Source organism: Fukomys damarensis, unplaced genomic scaffold, assembly GCF_012274545.1.
Source record: "Fukomys damarensis isolate Sample0158 unplaced genomic scaffold, DMR_v1.0_HiC HiC_scaffold_17, whole genome shotgun sequence".
Classification (NCBI taxonomy): Eukaryota; Metazoa; Chordata; class Mammalia; order Rodentia; family Bathyergidae; genus Fukomys; species Fukomys damarensis.
This window is the reverse complement of record NW_022900929.1, coordinates 35,492,372-35,515,621: the sequence shown is the minus strand read 5'-3', so window position 1 is coordinate 35,515,621 and position 23,250 is coordinate 35,492,372. Positions and strand designations below refer to the sequence as shown.

The following is a 23,250-nucleotide window of genomic DNA, read 5'->3' as shown; positions in this document are numbered from 1 at the left end:
AATTACACAAAGCAGGCAAGCACTCTATCACTGAGCTATACTCTCAGCCCAGTATTTTCTGGTTTTTTGTTGTTTGGGGTTTTTTGGGGGGGATGGCATTACGGGGTCTAAACTCAGGGCCTTCGCATTGAACTGCCTCTCAAACCTTTTAAAATATTTTTATTCTTATTTTATGGTATCAGGAATCGAACTCTGGACGTTGTGCTTGCCAGGCAGGCAGTAGAACCAGAGCTAAAACCCCGGCCCTAAAATATTATTTTGAGACGGGGAAACACTAAATTGCGCCAGGCTGTCCCAAACTTGTGATCCTCCAGGCATCAGCCTCTCAAGAGTACAGGGATCACAGGCGCACTACTATACTTTATGGTAAAATATTCGTTGTATAAAAATCCCGCATTTGTGTAGCCATGATTAGGGTAGCTAGTCTAAATAAAATGACTAGTTTAACAGTTTCTCCAGCCCCTCAGGCAGTGAAGAAACCGTGCAAGTGAAACAAGAGTCGCAGGCTGCGTCATGAGTTTCGACGCAGAGCTAACAAAACCGGAAGAGCTCTCTGGAGGGGACTCGTGCTGGGAGGGGTCCAGGGATGTGCGCGTTGCATCATGGAGGATGTAGTCTCAGGCCGGACGCACCGCCTCTTAGGATTTTTAGTCCTTGGGCTGATAAACAGGAGGCAACTGACAAAATTCGAATTAATCCTTAGGGGAGGAGGAAGGAGCATAATCCTCAATGTCAGGCAGGTTCAAACTCCTTGGATCCATCTCTCTCGGTCCGAATCTGGAGGGACTAGAAGACCGGCCTGAGCAGGGAAGCGACGTCACGCGGGGAAGAAGCGTAGTGACGTCAATCTGACGCGAGCGTGCTCTACGGGGCTTTGGCGGGATTTCCGAAAGTCGCTGTTCGGAAAGCGCCCCTGGGCGGAAGACCCGGGTCAGAGCACAGCTTCGCCCGTGTCCAGCAACTTCGTGTAGGAGGTGAAACTCTACCTGGTGGAAAGCAGAAGGCCAAGCGAGGGAACTGAGAAGCTGCCGGTGTCGGGCGCGCAGGCCAGAGGACCGAGGCGGAGCAGCTGCGCGGCCATCTAGGTGAGTGGTCTCCCTTTCTCCCGCCGGACCCGCCCAGCCCGGGCGCCCGCTACCAGCTTTGGGCCTCACTGCGTCGGCCGAGGAACTGAAGATGGCGGAGCCCGGCCTGTCCGACCCAACTGCTCCTCAGAGCACCCGTGAGGAAAGCTGAAGCCTGTGGGCCTTCACGGCCAACGCTTGTTTTCGGTATTTGAGCTAGGAAGCCCAGCTCATCTCATTATGAAATAGCTGCGCGTACTGTTTAGAGATCAATCTGAAGTAAGATAAAGCTCACAACGTGAAATAACATATATTCACATAGTGCACTGCTGTAAACCCCTGAAACGTTACTGGAAACCTCTGCAGTAGGCTCCCGTCTCCTGCTCAATATACGACGCAAGCCTGAGAGAAAGAAATAAGACTGAAAGCGGGGAGCTAGGACTACCAGTGCGGGTGCAACCCACAAAGGTGCTGACCAATACAAGCCACTGATTTTTATTGGTAATTAATTGGGTTAAAGGCAAACTGACTACTTGGGAGGTTGCTCAAGTTTCTTTGGAAACTTTCTTTGGAGTAAAGGAAAAAGGGAAAGCATTCTCGAATTTGAAGCAGAATAGACAAAACATATGGTTGTAATTAGGACATTGTTTTTCTAGTTAAGAAAGTTTTAACTGTGGGAACAGAATTTGGGTGTGAGTTACTTTGACTTTGGACTCATTTCTATAAACAAGTCAGTTGTGGGGTTAACTCTTTACAGCCTGCAGTGCTTATTACAGCCTGCTTTGGGCATAATCAGTATTGCTGTCCCTGCAGTGCACAAAGTAAAAAGTGCACAGAGTACAAGTATGTACAGCACCATGAATCATAATGAAATGACCCAGGTCAAGAAACAGTGTGCTGTCAGCCGGGGATCCATGTCTGAGTCCCAGCACTCAAGTGGCTGAGGCAAGAGTTGGAGGCCACCCTAAACTACATATTGAGATCCTGACTCAGACAGACCAAAAAAAAAAAAAGGGAAAATGCTGTCGCTTGCCTAGTATTTTCCCCTCTTCTCCAGTAGTAATCAATATATTGAGTTCTATTGCCAATAGTTAACTTCTCGTTTTTGTTTTTACATATTGAGTGTTTAGTTGTTCCACATACTTGCCAACACATGGTATTTGTCTTTTTAATTTTTAGCAATGTGGTTTTAAGTATAATTTTCGTAATTACTGTGGAAGTTGGATATTCATTTTTCTTGGCCATTTGGTTACATTTTTTTCTAACATTGTGATTTGACTTTTCCGGGTCTTAATTGTGTCTTTTTGAGGGGATGGTACTGGGGGGGCGGAACAGAGGGCCTTGTGCTTTCGAGGTAGGTGGTGGCACCACTGAGCTAAATATCTAGCCTTAATGGTGTCTTTTGATGGCTAGAAGTTCTGAATTTAAATCTGTCTCTCTCTCTCTCTCTCTCTCTCTCTCTCTCTCTCTCTCTCTCTCGGAGGGCACTGCTGCTTTTTAGTGAGCTACATCCCCAACCCTTTTTATTTTTTAAGACTGGAAATTGCTAATCACTAAATTGTCTGGTTGCGCTTGGATTTACAGTCCTCCCTCAAGACTCCCAAAATGCTGCCATTAAAGACATGCACCACCAGGGCTGGGAATGTAGCTCAGTGGTTCCACCACCTTCCTTGCAAGCACAAGGACCCAAGTTCAATCCCTGGTTAAAAAAAGACATGCACCACCATACCTGATTTGTCCTGTTTTGGGTTTTTTTTTTTTCCCCCCTCTCTTTTCCTTTTTGATGCTTTACATCATGTATCCAGTTCTCTACCCCACAAGTCACCAAAATATTCTGCTGTATACTCTGGTGCATGTCTGTAATCCCAGCTTTGAGGGAGGATAAGGCAGGAGGATTACAAGTTGAAGTCTCACCTGGTCAGTATAGGCATACTCATCTGAAAAATACTGTAAAAGGGGTTGGGGATGTAGCACTGTGGTAGAACATTCCTAGGTTTTATCTCCAGCACTGCAAAAATAAAAACAAATACAAAAAAAAAAAACCTAGGTCATGAAAATATTCTGTATTCTAGGTTTTTTTGTGGTTTGGGGTTTTGTTTTGTTTTGTTTTGTTTTTGGTGCCAGGGATCTGAATCAGGACCTTGCAATTGCAAGACAGGTGCAGCACCACTGATCTAAATGACCAGCATGAAAATACTCTATATTCTGAAAACTTTTGTTTTACCTCTTACATTTAGACATATAATCTATAATGGAAATTGATTTTTTTAAAAAGGCCATCTTTATGCAGTGCTTTCTCATAAATTGTTAAAGGGAATATTTAAATTTCTTTCTGGGGTACTGAGGATTTGGCTCAATGGTTCCGCTGCCTGTCTGGCAAGGGCAAGGGTCCGAGTTCCATCCCCAGTACCAAAAAAATTTCCTTCCAGGGATTCTGATATATGGATTTATCATCAACTCAAGGCTTGCTAAATCTATCCTTTAAGAGTTCTGTGCCTAAACTAGACAAGAACAGACATATCTTTTGTCAAGTCTCCAAAAGTGAAGTTTATATCTTCATCTTTTAGGTTAAATTTGTCTGTATTTTCTGGGTTCTTTTCATGTGATTTAAATCCATTTATTCTTACTAACATAAAGACTTGCTCAATTTTACTAACATAATTTGAAGATAAAGTAAAAGTCTTTGTTCTCAGTCCTTTTCAAGCTACCATAACTGTCAAACTAGCTTACACCTAGATGCCTTATTTCAGACTGAGCAGAGTACCTTGGTTTTTTTATTTTGTTATTCACTGAAGGTGAAAATTGACTAAAATAGTGGTCTTTGATATATCATACACTCCTAGGACAAGGTAACATCCAGCCTCCTCACTGGCAATGGAACTGAAGCAGTTTAACTTTTCATCAGTTAAAAAAAATTTAAATTCTAGTCCTGGAAAGTCTGCCTACATTTACCAAACACCTAACATTTATAATGTATAGTGGATATGTGTAAAAATAAATAGACTGAGGGCCAGGGATTTAGCTCAGTGGTGCTGCCGCCTGCCTCGCAAGCCCAAAGACCCCAGTTTGAGCCCTGGTACCAAAATAAATAAATAAACTGGGCCCCTACCCTCTAGGAATATAAAACAGGAAAACAGAGGACATAGTTAATCTCATTAAGGTGTGCATCTGTAAGAAGCAGGGCGGACTGGCTCTTCTGGAAGTCTTTCTGATAATTAGCTGGCTAGCTAGAGAAGAGATTTGCTTTTCTTCCTACCATACATAGGACAACTTATCAAGTAGAGTTATTTCTCAGTGTTCTTGGAGGGCTGGTTCCGGAATCCCCTGCCTCCACTCAGATACCAAAATCTGAGGCTGTTTACTTCCCTTATGTAAAACAGTAATCTTTGTGAAAATTTCTGCACATTTTCCCACATAACCTTCAATCATCTGTAGATTTGCCTTTTATACGTAATATAATGTATATGGTTTATATGGTTGTTATATTGTTTGGGAGGATAGTAACAAGAATGTTTGTATGTGTTCAGTATAGACATTTTTAACCAAATACTCTCAGTCTACAATTAATTGAATCTGTCTTTTGTTGTTGTTGTTGAGTCTTCTGTGCAGAACCAGTGGATGAGGAGGTCTTCCAGACCCCTACAGTATTTCTCTCCTGTTTATGCCTACCTGTGTTTTTCAGATGGCCATGCAGATGCAGCTTGAAGCAAGTGCAGACACTTCGGTGGAAGAAGAAAGCTTTGGCCCACAGCCTATTTCACGGTTGGAGGTATGTTCTTAATTGCTTATTTTTTATTATTATGCTGTACTACATTCTTCTTCCTAATGGGTAATACCAGCCTTTATATAAACTATAGGTTTCTTTTGGTGGGTGGGGGGAGTCTGGTACTGGGGATCAAACTCAGGACCTTGCACTTGTGAGGCAGTTGGCAGCACCACTGAGCTAAATCCCCTGCCCTTAGACTTTTTTTTTTTTTTTTTGGTACCAGAGATCGAACTCAGGACCTTGCACCTATGAGGTAGGCAGCAGAACCACTGAGCTAAATCCCCGGCCCCTCATAAACCATAGGTTTGTTACTAAAGTCAAAACCCAAATTACAGCCAGACAAGGTAGCACACAGTTATACTTCCATCACTTGGGGGCTGAGGCAGAAGGATCAAAAGCTCAGGCCCAGCCTGAACAACCTAGTGAGACTGTCAAAAAATTAAGGGAAAAAAGGCTGGAATATAGCTTAATGGTAGAGTACTTCCCTAGCATGCATAAAACCCTAGGTTCAATTACTTCCACCCCCCCAAAAAAATTAGGGCTTCAGGAGGTTGTCAAGAACACCCATGAAGCCAGGCGTGGTGGCACACGCCTGTAATCCCAGCACTCAGGAGGCTGAGGCAAGAGGATCGCTGTGAGTTTGAGACCAACCTGGCCTACACAGTGAGTTCCAGGTCAGTCTGAACTGCATAGTGAGACCCTGTCTCAAAAAAACAAAAAAGAACACCCATGAAAAGGCTTGAGGTTATTGTTAAATGTGTCTGCTGGATTTCTTCTTTCATCAGTAATGCTCTTCCTACTTTATCATTTTTCCTTCCCAGAGATGAATTGTCAGAAATTAAGGCCTAGGACCCCATGGTGAAATCTCAATACTGCTTATACTAATAATGGAAGTACTGTCTGGAGAATTAAAGTGGCCCTGAACTAGTTATGCAGGGAGAAGGAAGTAGCTTTCCTCTGCTGACCCATGACTGCGCATAAGTTATCAGATAGACAGTTACCATAGGTAGGAAAAAAGACTTGGGTTTTTAAGGTATCAGAACCCAGCTCAAATTTGTGACTGCCTAAGAATGTGAAGCACCAAAGCCAAGGCTTCCCAGTATTTTTGTTGCACATCATACAAAGGCTTCACTGAGTACAAGTGATTTAGAACACAGCTGTGCTAACTACTATACCACCAACACCTCCTAAGTATAGTTGATTTGGGTTGAAAGAAGTAAGAGTGGAAGCTGGATTCTTCTGTCACCTTTTGCATTTTTTTTCCAATCTTCAACAAAGCTTCAGAGCCCTCGAAATTACTAAAGTGGATTTATGATAAATATTTGAGAATTATAACGTTGGGGGGCAGTACTTGAGATCAAATCCAGGACATTGCCCAGGCTGGGCTCAAATTTGCAGTCCATCTGCCTCAGGCTCCCAGAATGCTGAGATTACAGGCATATGCCCAGCTCAATGAGCACCCTTATATTCACAAATGGGTATTGCTTAAGTATTAATAGCAGACATGGTTTTTCTTGACACATACTAATCTCCTTTCTCCTGAATCCTCTTTGAACCCCAGATATATACTGGTTCCTCCCGTAACTCATGCTGAGTCCATGGTTCCAGTGGTAATGAAACCAAAGCACACCTTGTACATGGGGGGAAAAGGTGCTATGGTGTGATTTGCTTTGAGAAGTGGTGTAATGGTTATAGTTAGTGACCCAAACAAAGTAGTTTTCCCTCTTCTTGATGTCAGCTGTAAGAAAGGATATTGATACATCAATATAGTGCTCCTCTTAGCTTTGAGTCTTTCTTATCTTTTTTGCCCTAGCACAGTGTAAAAACAGGTAGCTTAATGTGGGAAGTTTTGTGAAACAGTTTTGGCAGTTTTGGGGGTGGGTAACCAGGGATCAAACTTGAGACCTTGCACTTGTGAGACAGGCAACAGCATCACTGAGCTACATCCCCGGCCCTTTGTGAAACAGTTTTAAAGTGACCTTTGAGGGCTGGAACTCTCAAAGTTCGTTTAGAGTTATAGTCAAAAACGGTTGGGAGTTACTGGTTTCATCCTAATTCCTAATGAGAATCTTCTCTTTTTTTCTGAGATAGGATCTTGCTATGCAATTCAGGCTGGCCTCAAACTCTCTAACTCGCTCACTCCTCCTGACTCAGCCTCCCAAATGCTGGAATTACAGGCTTGCACCACCATGCCTGGCTTCTTGCATTTTTAAAAAATGTGTATTCCTTGGCAATGTAAAATGAAAATGTACAGCTGATAGAGATAGGGAAGTAGAAATGAAGGAAGAAAAGATGGAAGGGTAAATGTCCTTGTAGGAAGTTAGGATACATAGTGTATAGTTGATAGACTAGGAGGTTAGGTATAAATATGTATTACATTGTCATAGATTAGGTGAAGCATATTATATGGGTCTATAAATTTTTATTGGTACTGGGGATTGAACTCCGGACCTTGTGCTTGTGAAGCAGGCATGGCACCACTGAACTAAATCTCGGCACTGGTTCTATAATTCTTTAACTACATGAGTAGATTACTTGAACTGGCAATTTAAAAATGGATCTTCTTGAGCTGGGGATTTAGCTCAGTGGATCTGCCGCCTGCCTAGCAAGCGCAAGGTCCCGAGTTCAATCCCCAGTACCAAAAAAATGGATCTTGTGTAGCCTGGGTGATGCCCTGGGTTCAGTTCTTAGCAATAACCCCCCCACCCCCGCCACAAAAAAAAAAACACCTATATGGAGTCTGAGTCCATCCTTTATGATGACTTATTAAAAATGTATTTGTTATATAGTTCAGGCTGGCCTTGAATGCAGAGGTCCATTAGCTCAAATCCACCTGCCTCAGCTTCCTGATTGCTGGGATTACAGGTATATGCCACCACACCCATCGATCTCCCTGGTCTTTTTTTTTTTCCCCCCCCTTAATTATTTGAGACAGTCCTGCTAAATTGCCCAGGATGGCCATCAACTTGGGATCCTCTTTCCTCATCTCTGAATAATGTATCTGGAATTGTGGGCATGTGCTGCCACACTCAGCAAAAGTCCCCTTTGATAAACGTGGGATAGTGCTAGTTTAAAACTACTGTTTTTGATAATGTGTTATATAATACTTCATGTAGAAAGCATACTTCTCAGAACTTGTGTGTGTAATACAAGCCTTGATATATTTCTGCAAAACAGGTTGATCACAGTTTTTATGTTAGATGACAGAGTTGAAGCTTAAAGGTTGCTATGGTTTTATTTACAGCAGTGTGGCATAAATGCCAATGATGTGAAGAAGTTAGAAGAAGCTGGATTCCATACTGTGGAGGCTGTTGCCTATGCACCAAAGAAGGAGTTAATAAATATAAAGGGAATTAGTGAAGCCAAAGCTGATAAAATTCTGGTAAGTATGAGCCAGGAATTTAGCTCAGTGGTTCTGCCGCCTGCCTTGCAAGTGCAAGTACCCGAATTCAATCCTCAGTACAAAAAAACAAAAAAAACAAAAAACAAAAAAAATTCTGGTAAGTACAGCTAGGGACGCATTAGTAGGCATAGTAAAAATAGGTTTATAGTGAAAGGTAGTCTTTCTCCTGCCCTTCATTTTGTCATCCTGTTTCTCATTCCTAAAAGTGACTATCACCAGTTTCTTTGTATGTCTCATTGCATAAACTCAGATTTTCTGTAGAGAATTGCATTATCATGCAGTTTGACATAAATGCCAAAAAACTGATGATCAATCTACATTTCCACCAGTAAAGATTGGTGTATACCTTATCTTTTTAGATGTTATGATCCTATATCCTGGAAATATATTCATCAGCTGGGCATGGTGCATTGACTTGTAATTCCAGCTGTTTGGGTTTTGTGTTTGTTTCTGGTTTTTTTGTTTGTTTGTTTTGGTACTAGGATCAAACTCAAGGCTGGGGGCTGGGGATTTAGCTCAGTGGTTCCACCATCTGCCTCGCAAGTGCAAGGACCTTAGTTTGATCCCCCCGCATACCAAAAACAAAAAGCTCAAGGCTTGCTCTCTTGGTAGGCAAGATCCCTACCACTGAGCTACATCCCCAGTTAATTCCAGCAACTTGGGGGACTGAGGAAAGAAAATCATCATAAGTTCTGGTCCAAACTGGGTAATTTAGACTGGATCAAAACAAAAGTATTAAATATAAAATCAGGGCTGGGCGCGGTGGCACACACCTGTAATCCCAGCACTCAGGAGGCTGAGGCAGGAGGATCACTGTGAGTGCAGTACCAGCCTGAGCTACATAGCAAGTTCCAGGTTAGTCTCAACTAAAAAGTGAGAATCTGTCCCAAAAAAACCAAAACAAATAAACAAAAATATGTGTAAAGTCAAGTATAGAGATGCACACCTGTTATCCTAGCAAACTGGGAGACTGAGGCAGGAGGAGTATAGGTTCAAGCCCAACCTGTGCCACTTAGACTCAAAAAAGTAAAAAGAACAGGGGATGTAGCTCATTATAAGGTCCTGGGTTCAATTCCCAATACCACCAAAAAAAATTTTTTTTTAAAGGCTGGGGATATACCTCAGCAATAGATCATTTGCCAAACATATGTGAAGCCCTATATACAAGCCCCAGTACCACCCAAAACAGACTATCACTGGGGAGTGGGATTAAATCAGTAACACCTATACTAACAGGTGCCCACAGCCTAGCTTCATCTTTGAAGTTTTATATAGCATAAGCTGAATAATTATAAATTATATTTCCCTCTATTATAAAGTATAAAGCTTACCTTTACACTTTTGGAGAAATGTTCTTTTAAAAAAAAAAAATCAAAGGCTAAAGAATCTTCAAAAAGAAAGCCAGGTGTGGTGGTGCACACCTGTAATCCCAGCATCGGGAGGCTGAGGCAGGAGGATTACTATGAGTTTGAGACCAGCCTGGGGTACACAGTAAGTTCCAGGTCTGTCTCAACTACATAGACCCTGTCTCAAAAAACAAAACAAACAAGAATCTTCAAAAAGAATGTGTTCTTTATTAATGAATACCTTCATTACATTATGTTTTGCCATGTAACTTAGATTAAAAACAAATTTAACATTTAGCCAGATGGTGATTTGCACCTATAATCCTAGCACTGGGGAGGCTGAGTTTGAGGCCAGTCTATAAAGTACATAGTGCAGCCCTATCTCAAAATCCAACTTTTGGTATACTTATTTAATGTCTCATCATAAGTTAATATATGTAATCCATATTATCTCGCTGTGGATATTCGTCAGGGGTTTTGTTTTTGTTTGTACTTGGGATTGAACCCAGGTCCTTCACACTTAGCTTCATCCTCAGCTTTTCCGATAAGGTCTCACTAAGTTGCCTAGGCTGGGCTCCAGTTTGCTGTCCTGCTGCCTCAGCCTCCCAGAGTGCCTAGATTGCAAGAGTACACCACCAGACCTTGCTGGCTGGGTTCTGTTTGTTTATTATTATTTTTGTTTTGTTTTGTTTTTTGGGTTTTTTGTTTGTTTGTTTGTTTGTTTGTTTGTTTTTTGCAACAGGGTCTCAATATATAGCTGAGACTGACCTGGAACTCACTATGTAGCCCAGGCTGGTCTGAAAAATCACAGTGATCCTCCTGCCTCAGCCTCCCAAGTGCTGGGATTACAGGTATGTGCCACCATGCCCAGCTATTATCATTTTTTTTTTTTTTAAGGCCAGACTGAACTACATACACACAGCAAGACTCTGTCTCAAAAATTCAAAATGAAAATAAAGAATATATATTGTCACAGTAGAGAAGACTGTCTCCAAACTGGGAGGGGGGTCGCATTTTAAGACTATAAATCAAAAAAGGTGAGAAAGGTTATGAGTGAAGTAATTTATTCAGCATGTGCTAGATCCTAGCCAGACATGGTAGTGTGTGCCTGAATCCCAGATACTCAGAGGCTGAGGCAGGAGGATCACAAGTTCTGAGGCCAGCCTGGCCAACCTATTGAGACCCTGTCTCAAAGTAAAAATTTTAAAAGAGGGGAGGCTAATGATGTAACTATTTGGATTCAATCCTCAATGTCACCAAAAAGGAAAAAAAAAAAGCAAAATCTAAGAGTGGCTTCAATTCAGATACTCAGTAAAGGAATACCCAGAACAATAGAAGCCTAGAATTGCAGTCTTGGTTGGAGAACAAATGAAGATTTCTATTATTTATTTATTATTACATGTGCATGTGCCAGACCATAACGTGCATGATAAGTGATAAGCACACACTGCGTATAACACTGAGCTACATATCCAGCCACAGGAATGAGGATCTCAGGTGGAAAGGGGTCTTACATGCAGTAGAATACATATTAAGATTGAGAGACTAGGAAAACAACAAATGATACAGTCCGGCTGGAGATTTAGCTCAATGATTCCGCCACCTGCCTCAAAAGTGCAAGGTCTGGAGTTGGATCCCAGGTACCAAAAAAACAACAACAAATGATATAGTCAGAGAATGCTAAAGAAAAAGAGAAATGTTCTGGTATACAGGGGGGGTAGAATGACTTTGAAAACTGATGGCAGATTGAAAAATAGTTCATTTAGATTTGAAAATAGAAACCTTTGAGAAACAAAGCATTGATAATATTGGAACATTATGCACAGAATTGTTTTTTGGGGTGTTTGTTTGGGACAGGGTCTTGCTATGTAGTTTAGCTGGCCTTGAACTCACCCTGTTGCCCAGGCTGGCCTCAAACTCATGGCGATCCTCCTGACTTAGCTTCTGGAGTGCTAGAATTATAGGTATACATCACCATACCCAGCAAGAATTGTATTTCTAGCACACTATTCAGTTCTGCAGTGAATTATATTTACAAGTTACCTAATTTGTTGACTTAGAATTATTCAAAGTAGTCCCTTTATAATTAAATTATTTTTATTTCTGTGAGAATGGTAGTATTACTCCTCTTCATTACTTTTTTGTTTGGTTTGGTACCAGGGATTGTACTTGGGACCTTGCACTTGTGAGGCAGGTGGTGGCACCACTGAGCTAAATCCCCAGCCCTATTCATTTCTAATTTAAGCAGTTAAAGGCTTCCTTTTTGCTGTTGGCCTATGTAGATAAATGTTTGTCAGTTTTATCTTTTCAAGAAACCAACTTTTGGCTTTTTTTTGTTTGTTTCGTTTTTTTCTATATCATTAATTCTGTTCTAATTTATATTACTTGTCTGCTTGCTTTTTACATTGTTTACTTTTCCCAGTATCTTAGGTTATAATTTGAAGTCTTTACTAGTATAGGCATTTACAGCTATTCTCTCTAAGCAGTACTATTATGCTCTTAAGTTTTGCTGTGTCTTCATTTTCATTCATTTCAAAGTAGCTTTTAGTTTTTTTTAGTGACTTTTTCTTTGGTGATTATGTAGAAGTGTGAGGTTGAATTTCTGCATATTTCAGATTGTACTTGTTTATTTATGCATTGCTAGGTATCAGTTCCAGAATTTTATATGTGCTAGACAAACACAATACCCCTGAGCTATACCCTACTCCTGCATTTTATTTATTTTTTTATATACATATATATTTATTTATTTTTCTTTTGGTTTTTAAAGACAGAGTCTTGCTATGTAGTTCAGGCTGCCCCTTCAGCTCACTGTGTAGCCTAGGCTGGCCTCAAAGTTGGAGCCATCCTTCTGCCTGAGCCTCGAAAATTCTGGAATTACAGGCATGCACCACCATGCCTGGCTTCCTGCATTTTTTAAAATGTATTTATTTGCATACTGGGGATTTGACCCTATCATAGATAACATCTGTGGTTACCAGATAGGGTGCAGATGTTTTCAACCTTGGCAATGAAAATGAAAATGTAAAGCTGATAGAGATAGGGAAGTAGAACTGAAGGAAGAAAAGATGGAAGGGTAAATGTCCTTGTAGGAAGTTAGGATACATAGTGTATAGTTGATAGACTAGGAGGTTAGATATAAATATGCATTATATTGTCATAGATTAGGTGAAGCACATTGTATGGTTCTTTTTTTTTTTTTTTTTTTTTTTTTTTTTATTTCCTGTACTGGGGATCGAACTCAGGACCTTATGCTTGTGAGGCAGGAGTGGCACCACTGAGCTAAATCCTCGGCCTGGTTCTATAATTCTTTAGCTACATGAATAGATTACTTGAATTGGCAATTTAAAAATGGATCTTCTTGTGTTACCTGGGTGAAGCTCTAGGTCCAGTTCTTTAGCAACATCAAAAAAAAAAAAACCAACAACAAAACCCTTTTATGGAGTCTCAGCCCATCCTTTATGATGACTTTTAAAAAGTATATTTGCTATTATAGTTTAGGCTGGCCTCAAATGCAGAGGTCTTCCTGCTTGTGTGCACCACCATGCCCAGCAGTGACTTTTTTTTGGCAGGGGGCGGTACCAGAGATTGAACTTGGGCCCTTGTATTTGCAAGGCAGGTGGCAGAACCCCTGAGCTAAATCCCCACCAAGCAGTGACTTTTTAAAGAGAAATCATTCTGGAAGTTTTCTTAGATGTTTTCTCTTCCCTAGTTCTTGTTTTACTAATTTAAGATGATCATCCCTAATCCAAAATACTGAAATCCAAATTGCTACAAATTTTTTGAGCACCAATATGGCACTTAAGGGTTAAGATTTTGGAATTTTTGGGATTAAGGATATTTGTTTTTTTGTTTTGTTTTGTTTTGTTTTTTAAGGATATTTGACTTGTAAATCCTATGCAGGAATCCCAGTCTACCTGGGGGTGGTAGTGCATGCCTTTAATCCCAGCTCTTGCAACTGAGATGGAAGGATCAAGGATAGCAGAGAGCTGAAGGCCAGCCTAAATTACATAGTGAGACCCTGTCTCAAAAAACAAAACAAAACAAAACAAAACAAAAAATTCTGGTCCCAAGCACTTCAGATATGAGTTACTCAACCTGTGTTTTGTTGATTTAACATTTCTTATTTTCCCCAGGCTGAGGCAGCTAAATTAGTTCCAATGGGTTTCACCACTGCAACTGAATTCCACCAAAGGCGGTCAGAGATCATACAGATTACTACTGGCTCCAAAGAGCTTGACAAACTACTTCAAGGTATAGTTCTCCTTTAATCTCTTGCTGTAAACTGTCAGCAACACATTCAGGATACAGAATAAAACTGAAATTATTGGGTAGGCTTTACTTGTTAGATGTGACTAAGAGATATGAGAAGAATCCACATTGAAGGAACAGAACTACTACAGGGTGAGACCTGACTTAGGAAATGCTAAAATTATCTGCAAATTAAATAATTTTTTATTAATTAGTTTTTTTTGTTTAGTTTTGTTTTTAGACAGGGTCTCATCTTAGGTAGTCCAGGCTGGCCTTAAATTCACTATATAGCTTAGGCTGGCCTCAAACTCCAGGCAATCCTCCTTTCTTAGCCTCTTGAATGCTGGGATTACAGGTATGTGCCATCATGCCTGGCTTCTGCATATTAAATAATTTAATCTCTGTTTAATATTGTGTGTTGAGAATAAGCTTCCTCTGCTTAAAGAAATAACTGTAATTATCTGTTTCTACAAGGTTAAAAAAATTGATTGGATAAAAAGTGTGCATGTGTGTTTAACTTGGGATTGGGTTCTTTATCTGATTGTCTTACTTTCTTGTTGCGGGAACAAAATACCCAACACTCAAAATTTAAAAAGGAAAGGTTTATTTTAGCTCACAGTTTATAGAGGTTTCATTGCAGTCAGCTGGCTCCAAGGCAGGGCAACATATCAGAAGAGAAACCATTCAGGGCATGGCGAGCAGGAAGCAGCAAAGCAAGTGAGGCTCCCTTTCCCTTTTATCTCATCCAGGCTGCAAGCCTATTGGTGCATACCCAGGGTGCGCCTTCCTCCACACCCAGAACTATGCTAAATCAATCAGAGGACTAACATCCTTAATCCATATTTACACATCCATGATCTAGTCACCTCCAAAAAACCCCACCTTGAGCACATAGGCTTTGGGAGGACATCTACATACAAGCTATAATGCTTTTCTCCCTTTTGGTGGTACAAAATAGCATAAGTTCAAGAATCAATCTCGACAAATAATAAATGCAACAATAGGTATAGTTGTACACACTTAGAATCCCAACACCTGAGAGGCTGAGGCAGTAGGATTGCAAGTTCAAGGCCAGCCTGAACTGTAAAGCAAGACCTTGTCTCAAAAAGGCAAAAAAATGAGCATGTATCACAATACTAAGTACATAAAGTTAGAAAATATTTGATGATATTATTTACATTCTTCTTTTTAAATGGCTTTTTGTGGCGGGGGGTACCAGAGATCCAACTTGGGTCCTTGCATTTGCAAGGCAGGCAGAAAAATGGCTACTTTTAAATGACACAGGACGGGCCAGTTCTGAATCTTGAATGTGGTAGTAGTTACATGAAGGTACACATTGGATAAAATTGCCCATAACTATATATCCAAACATATGAATGCATATGTAACTGGAGAAATCTGAGCAAACTTTTTAGATTGTACTGATGTCGGCATTAGCTATGCAAGATGTTGTCATTGGAGGAGGCCAGGTGAAGAGTTCACTTTTCCATACTTTATAACTTTCTTTAAATCTATAATTATTTCAAAATAAGTTTTTCCTGGAGCCATGGGTGGTGGTGCACACTTGTAATCCCAGCACTCAGGAGGCTGAGGCAGGAGGATTGCCTGCAAATTCCAGGCCAACCTGGGCTACATAGTGAAACCCTGTTCCAAAAAAACAGCAAGTTTTTTTTTTGGTTTTGGTTTTTTGAGACAGGGTCTCACTTACGTAGCGAGATGGACCCGGAACTCACTACATAGCCCAGGCTGGTCTCAAACTCACAGCGAACCTCCTGCCTCAGCCTCCCAAGTGCTGGGATTACAGGCGTGCACCACCATGCCCGGCTATAAAACAATAAGTTTTTACCAAATAACTGCTTCTTAGAAATTGGATTTCTGGACTTGGAATTTAGCTCAGTGGTTCCCACTGCCTGCCTTGCAAGTACAAAGTTCCGAGTTCGATCCTGGATACCAAAAAAAAAGAAATCGGATTTCCAACTTCTGTAAATATCTTTCTAAAGAGCTCCAAGAATATTTCTGTGATTATAGTTTGTAAACCCTTGTTTGTTTTTCTTTATTGGTACGTTTTAGGTATACTGTAAACCCTCATATTAAGTGTTTCCAGGCTGGGGACTTAGCTCAGTGGTTTCACTGCCTGCCTTATAAGTGCAAGGACCCACGTTTGATCCCTGGCACTAAAAAAGAAGTGTTTTCTGTTGCTTTTCTAGGCGGAATTGAGACTGGATCTATCACAGAGATGTTTGGAGAATTCCGAACTGGGAAGACTCAGATCTGTCACACACTGGCTGTCACATGCCAGGTGAGCTTTGGGGCTCTTGCTGATCAAATCAGGGATTGGTTGACTCTATTCTTGGTAAGCATCTGTTAGGATGTACGTAATAAGCACCTTCTCTGTCCTTGGAATCCTATTGCTTGGTAGAAGATTTCTGCAAACTCTGTCAGACCATAGAAATTTCGAATTCACCTAACTTCAGGTACCATCCTGTAGTCCTCTCCTGGTTTACTGCTCTTTTCTTCCTTAGCCTACATTTTATGTTACCATTTAAAACATTGTCCTTCACAGATGCTTGAGCTTACATACCTACTTGGAGACACCAACCTTAACATCGACTCCAGCTACTTTCTTAGTACTTGAACCCAATTTTTTTGCTAATAATACTGAAAAAAAGTCATACCATAAAGCTAACTGACTTCACTTGAAATTCAAGATGACTACTAGGATTAGTATTCATTACAGCATGGCTAATCTGAGTTTCCTCCATTAAGGTTATACTTTGCCACCCAAATGAATAATCTCATGTTTTGTCTCCTCAAACCTTCATAGTTGTTTTCAACCTTCACTCTAAGCCACTTTTCACATCAAATGTATGAATTCAGCTGCATTTGTACCCATCTTTTCCATTCAACAGCCCTCCCTTCCCTGTGTGATCTGCTTGCCATCTCCTGATACCATCTCATGTGCTCTACTTCCATTTCCTGGTTTACTTCTCTTAGATTAATTTTTGCAAATTTGAGCCCAGCCTGGGCAACTTAATGACTTTGAGACCCTATCTCAAAACAAAAACTTTTTAGAAGGACTAAGGTTGTAGCTCAGCCTGAAAACTCAGTTCACTCCTCAGTACTTCAAAATAGGTGAAATACCACCCTCTGGGAATTTAGTGCTAGAATCCTTGTCTAGCTTGTGTGAGGCTCTACCTTCAATCCCTAGCACTGGAAAAAATAATTACCCTGACATGGGTCATTAAACATGTGTGGCCTTTAAAGTAGAAATATTTTCCCTGTGTTTTTGACAACTTTGTGTTGCTGGAGATTAAACTCAGGGCCTTAAACATGGAAGGTAGGTGCTCTACCACTGAGCTTCATCTCTCTGCCTCTACCCTGTGTTGTTCAAACAGAATATTTAAAGCACAGTGCAGTGCTCACTTCAGCAGCACATATACTAAAGCATGCATAGTACACGTTTCTGTCATTACCATAGCAACTCAGGCTATCACAGTGCGGCTCTAAAGTTGTACAGATAGAATCCTTAGCTTGAGGGTGTTTATTAGGTAGTCAAAGAATGCCTATCAACAAATTGAAACAAAATTCTCAAGAAAACATGGGGCTCTTTATAAAAATAACGTTTGCAGGTTGCTATGTCAAAGAACAACTGTGACCTTTGTCATTTTTTCTGGAGAAAAAGAATACAAATAATAATGGAAAGGATTATATGTCATCAGATTAAGTTGTGGAACCAGAAGTACAGAAGATACTGGATTGCTACTTAAATCTAAATATCTGCTGTCATTGTTCAGATATTCTCAGTTCAGTGAAATAAAACCTCATTAAATACTAGATTTTTGTGTTTGTTTGTTTTTGTAGTGGGGATCAACTCTGGACATTGCACTTGCAAAGCAGGTGGCAGCACCACTGAGTTAAATCCCTGGCTCTATATTAGATTTCTTAATGATAAAGTTATATAAAGTTGAGAGGCATAATTAAGTTACAGAAAATAATACAGCCCATGTGTGTTCAAAGAATAATTTTTAAATTCTGAGGTTAATAATTTAGAAGTGCCAGTCTTTAAAGCACATGCTTCTTTTGGGTTTTTGAGATGGTGTCTCCCTACGTAGTTCAGGCTAGCCTTGTGCCTTGCTATAATCCTGCCTTGGCCTCCTGAATGCTAGGATTACAGACATACACCACCATGCCCAGCTTTCAGAGTGTTCCACATATGCCCAAGGATGAATGTATAGACTGTACCATAGCATTATTAAAATTATAAAAGTAAAAAACTCACTGTAAGAAGCAAAGTTAAATTAATATACTAAGCAATTTTCGTGGGTTTCCTTTTTTTTTTTTTTTTTCCAGCTTTAATTGAGTTTATTATTGGTACATTTTAGGGATACAATACAGTTACATTCATCGTTGGGATCTTGTACCTCTACATGACAAGTCTTGATTCTCATTTCTTCCCCTTACCCCTGCCCTCCCCCCCTCCCCTCCCCATCTACAAACAATTATTGGTACATTTTAGGGATACAATACAGTTACATTCATCGTTGGGATCTTGTACCTCTACATGACAAGTCTTGATTCTCATTTCTTCCCCTTACCCCTGCCCTCCCCTCCTCCCCTCCCCATCTACAAACCCTTTATTTTCATCTTTTCATTATCTCACATTTTTTTCTTTTCCCTTATTACCCTTCCCCTACCCATCCCACCTTCCCTACACCTTTAGTGGGTTTCCTTTTTAATTGGGAAATTAAATCCAGGGCCTTGGCACTGAGCTACATCTTCAATGGTTTTGTTTTGAATTTTTGGTACTGGGGATCAAACTCAGGACCTTGCACTTGTGAGGCAGGCGGCAGAACTACTGAGCTAAATCCCCGACCTGTTTCGTTTTGTTTTTGAGATAGGGTCTTAATATATAGTTCAGGCTAGCCTCCAACTTACAGTGTTACTCTTGCTTCTTCCTCCTGAGTGCTGGAATTATAGGTTTGCACCACTATGCCCAGCTTTAGCCCTTTGTTTAACTGTTTATTTTGAGACAGGGTCTGGCTAAATTGCCCAGGCTGGCTTCAAAATTGCAGTCCTCCTGTCTCAGCCTTTTAGACTTCTGGGATTACAGAAGTGGTCCATCACATCCAGCTCCAAAGGTGTTACTGAAAACTGCTAATCTGATGGTGTCCCAGCCTGTAAAACAAAATGGCTACAGGGCAAGGTAGAGGGCAAAATAGGCTTCATAACAACATGTAGTCCATCCCCTTGCATCTGCCCCAGGCTGCCACCAGCCCAACTATACCTTGAGATTTTGTCTAGTCCCTTGCTCTTAATCTTGTACCTAATCATCTACAGCCTCCCTTAGGCCTAATGAGGTCCACCCAGGTGTAAAATGATCCTCTCATGAGCTGAGTGTGGTGGTGCCTGCCTGAAATACCAGGTAGTGGGGAGGCTGAGGAAGGAAGATCTCTAACCCAGTGTGCGCAGTTTTGTAGGACACTTGGTGGCTAGATGATGTACCCCAGTGCTCAAAGACTACGGGTTCAATCCCCAGTCCCCTCTACCACACCAAAAAATGAATCCTCTCACAATAACACTGAGGATAGCAGAAGTTGAGGGAAAGGGGGCCCCTTCATCTTATTTCCTGGAGACTTAGTCCCCAAAGTATCCAGATTTCCTATTCTCCAAAAACCTGAGGCAACTTCTGTGTTCTTTTCTATTGGCTAATGGCTCCAAATCCCTCATCTATCAAAATTCTCCTCACCATCTCCCCTTCTCATTCAGAGTCTCATTGAGTTGTCCAAGCTGCCATTGAGATTGTGACCCTCCTGCCTCAGCCTCCTAGAGTGCTAGCATTACAGGCGTGTTCCACAACCAGCTCAAGGCTCTCTTTAATTGTATACATGTCCTTTGTTCACTCTATGCATTCCCATGATACAGAGGATTTTTACCCATCGACCCGCCAAATGCCAATGTAATTTTCCCTTTCTGACTAATAAAGCAGCCAGGCATGGTGGTTCATGGGCATTTTAGTCTGTCTCCAAGTAAAGAATTAAAAACCATCTGGGACATAGCTGTGTGCAAAGGCTTTGCATTCAACCACTGCTGCAAAATAAAATAATGAAATAAGACAGCCTTCTATAAATGAGTATTGAGTAAAATCAGTCCTCTAAATGTCAGAGAAATCATAATTTCAAAGCATATTTTCTGTGTTGTCACCATTTAAATGATTTACATTATTTCATTTACTTTTTTAAAAATCCTGGGTTTTATCTGCATTTTTCAAAAAGGAACCTGGGCTACATAGTGAGCTCAAGGGCAACCTGAATGACATAGTGCAAGACCTTGACTCCAAACAAAAATTGTTTTTTTCCTTTTCATTTTTAACATCTCTGTGGTAGTGGAGTGACATCCTTTTCTTTCTTGTTCATTCTTTCAACTTGGCTAAGGATGCTTCTGTGTCATTGACAGGCCTTGTTAAAACCCTGAGGAATGAACTCTGCTCAGTGAATAACTGAGGTTTGTTCTGGACATGTTGGGGCTAATTGGGTATCAGGTCAGGGTCCCTCTCTCACTGCTTAATCACTTGGGTTGCATTTCCAAGCAGTGCAACTGGGACAAGGCTTTGCCTTGGTATGCTATGAGACATGCTTCATGTCTACTGCTGGCTGGATTTCAGTGAAATGGGAATGCTTCCTTGCCTTTGATTGTCATTTCCGTATGTTGTCCTTTTATTGGGAGTGAAAGGAATTATAGACTCAAAATGAGAAAATGGATCAACTCTGTAAGAAATATGATCATTTCAATTGTTTCCTTTTTTTTTTTCCTCTTTAGCTTCCCATTGACCGAGGTGGAGGTGAGGGGAAAGCCATGTACATCGATACTGAGGGTACTTTTAGGCCAGAACGGCTCCTAGCAGTGGCTGAGAGGTGGGTTACTAAATTACACGAGAGGATATGTATTGTTGCCAGGGTTTTGACTGGAGAATGTCTCATTGCTCTGTATGGGACCTTCTTTAGATAATTAAAATAATCATTTTGGGCCAGGGATTTAGCTCAGTGGTTCCTCTGCCTGCCTCGCAAGCACAAGGACCTGAGTTCAATCCCCAGTACCAAAAACAAAAAAACATAAGGGCTTAAAATAGCAATTCATCAGGAAGACATACCTAACAAGAGCCCCAAACTGCATGAAACAAAAATTGATGTAATTGGAGGTTAAAAAAAATTCATAAAACTAGTGATAAAAGGACAAATACTCTGATGTAAAATCATACTTATTTGAGATGCTTAGAATCTTCAGAATCACAGTGACATTGGGTATTCTAAACAGTGACATTGGGTACATTCTAAAAGCACAATCCATGAAAGAATAAATTATGAATCAGTTTTCTCTTCATTAGTATTAAAAACCTTTGTGAACCAAGAAAGTGAGGGGAGGTTGAGTCAGGAGGATTTAAACTTTGAAGCAAGCCTGAAACTATGTGAGACTTGTCTCAAAGGCATAGTGGTGCACACCTATAATCCCAGGGCTCTAGCAGGCTGAGGCAGAAGGATTGCAAGTTCAGGCCCTGCCTGGACAATTTGGTGACTTAGATCCTGTGTCAAAAAGGCTGAGAATGTAGCTCATTGTGAAGGCCCTGGGTTCAGTTCCTAATACAATAAAAATAAAATGATATAACATTTTTATAAAAGGGCTGGAGATATAGCTCAGTCCCCCTCCCCAAGAAAGAAAGAAAACCCAAAGAGTGTAAGAACAAATTCACAAATCATCTATTTGGCAATAGTTCAGTATTGAGCATGTATAAAGAACTCTGACAGCCCAGCAACAAAAAGATAACCCAGTTTTTAAAATTAGCAGAGAATTTTTTTGGCCAGGGATTTATATCAGGTGTTCTGCCGCTTGCCTCTCAAGCACAAGGCCCTGAGTTCAATCCCCGGCACCAAAAAAAAAAAAGAAAACAGAATTTGAATAGATATTTCTCTAAAGAGGATATACAAATGGCTGATGAGTACATGGACCACATATTCAGCATCATTAAGCCTCAGGGAAATCACATTAAAACCATAATGAGCTACAACCCCCCCCCCATCGTGATCGCTATGATGACACAGTAACAAATGTTGGGGAGGATATAGACAAACTGGAATGCTCATATTTTGCTAACAAAAATGTAAAATGATCCTTTAGAAAATAGTTTGCCAGTTTATTAGCCAATTTTTGGGGGGTGGGTACCAAAAATCAAACTCAGGAATTCGCATTTTCCAGGCAGGCACTGCCACTGAGCTACATTCCCAGCCCCTAGCCTGCTTTTATTTTGAGACAGAGTCTTACTAAATTGCCCAGTTAGGATTCCAATTTGAAATCTTCCCGCCTCAGCCTTAGAGTGCTGGCAATACAGGTGCCAGGCCAAGCTTTCATTAATACTTTTTAATTACGTCTGCCCGTCTAGAATCCCCCACCCACATGCACACACACTACTAGGGATTGAACCGAGGGCCTTCAACACATAGTAGATACACATGCCGTCTCTGAGCCACATCCCTGGCGCCTCCTGAGCTAGGGTCTCCTGCTAAGTTGCCCAGGCTGGCCTTTATTCTCTCCCTTAGCCTCCCAAAGTAGCTGAGATTACACAGGCATATGCCCCCTCACCTGGCAAGAAAAATTTTATAATTGAATTTATTTTGCATTTTAACTGATAGTTCTGATAAGTAATTTGGGCTTTATAAACTAATCCACTTTCCATTCATAACAAAAGAGCTCTCACAGATCAGTTTTTGCCATAAACTGTAGGTTGCTGTAGTTCAGCACTCACAGCATTAGCCTTGCCTGAGCATGTATTAGAAAAGCAAATATTCTGACACCAGCAGACTCAGAAATGATCAGAGCCCCTGGGGATATAGTCCAGCTCTCTAATCCTCAGTGCTTGCTGAAATTTGAGAACCATTAGCAGTTTTTGAAAGTTCTCTTTACTACTGTGAGAGATGACAGAACTCCTTTGAGGTGATAGAGCCTCTTTTTGAACCTGCCTGTTGAGAATAACCAGAGATATTTTGTCAAACATACTTTTATTTTAACCAGACCTCCTCCCTTAGTATTTGGGTTTATTGAGTCTGGGTTAGTGCCCGGAATTTATTTTTTCACAGATACTCCAAGTTACTCTAATCATTAAGGAAGCCCATAAACTACTTTGAGAAAAGGTACTATTTCCAGCCAACATTTTCCAAATTCTGGAGCATGAAAAGATCCCTATGGTTTTGTGAGAATTCTTTTTTGTTGTTGTTGTTTGGTTTTTTAAGACAGGGTCTCACTATGTAGTTGAGACTGACCTGGAACTCACTATGCAGCCCAGGCTGGTCTTGACCTCACAACAATCCTCCTGCCTCAGACTCCTCTGAGTGCTGGGATTACAGGTGTGCACCACCACGCCTGGCTTGTGAG

The 23,250-nt window shown here is 40.8% G+C and overlaps 1 protein-coding gene across 1 annotated transcript in view; it reads left to right on the top strand.

Moving 5' to 3' along the window:
- The first annotated feature begins 598 nt into the window (after window positions 1-598).
- Window positions 599-23,250, top strand: part of Rad51 (RAD51 recombinase) — a 32,054-nt gene continuing 9,402 nt past the window's right edge. Inside the window, exons 1-6 of the mRNA XM_010624694.3 lie at window positions 599-1,085; window positions 4,747-4,833; window positions 8,075-8,212; window positions 13,716-13,833; window positions 16,038-16,129; window positions 20,647-20,741. Coding sequence (XP_010622996.1) covers window positions 4,747-4,833; window positions 8,075-8,212; window positions 13,716-13,833; window positions 16,038-16,129; window positions 20,647-20,741 — 530 coding nt within the window. The 5' untranslated portion in view covers window positions 599-1,085. The remainder of the gene's footprint in view (window positions 1,086-4,746; window positions 4,834-8,074; window positions 8,213-13,715; window positions 13,834-16,037; window positions 16,130-20,646; window positions 20,742-23,250) is intronic.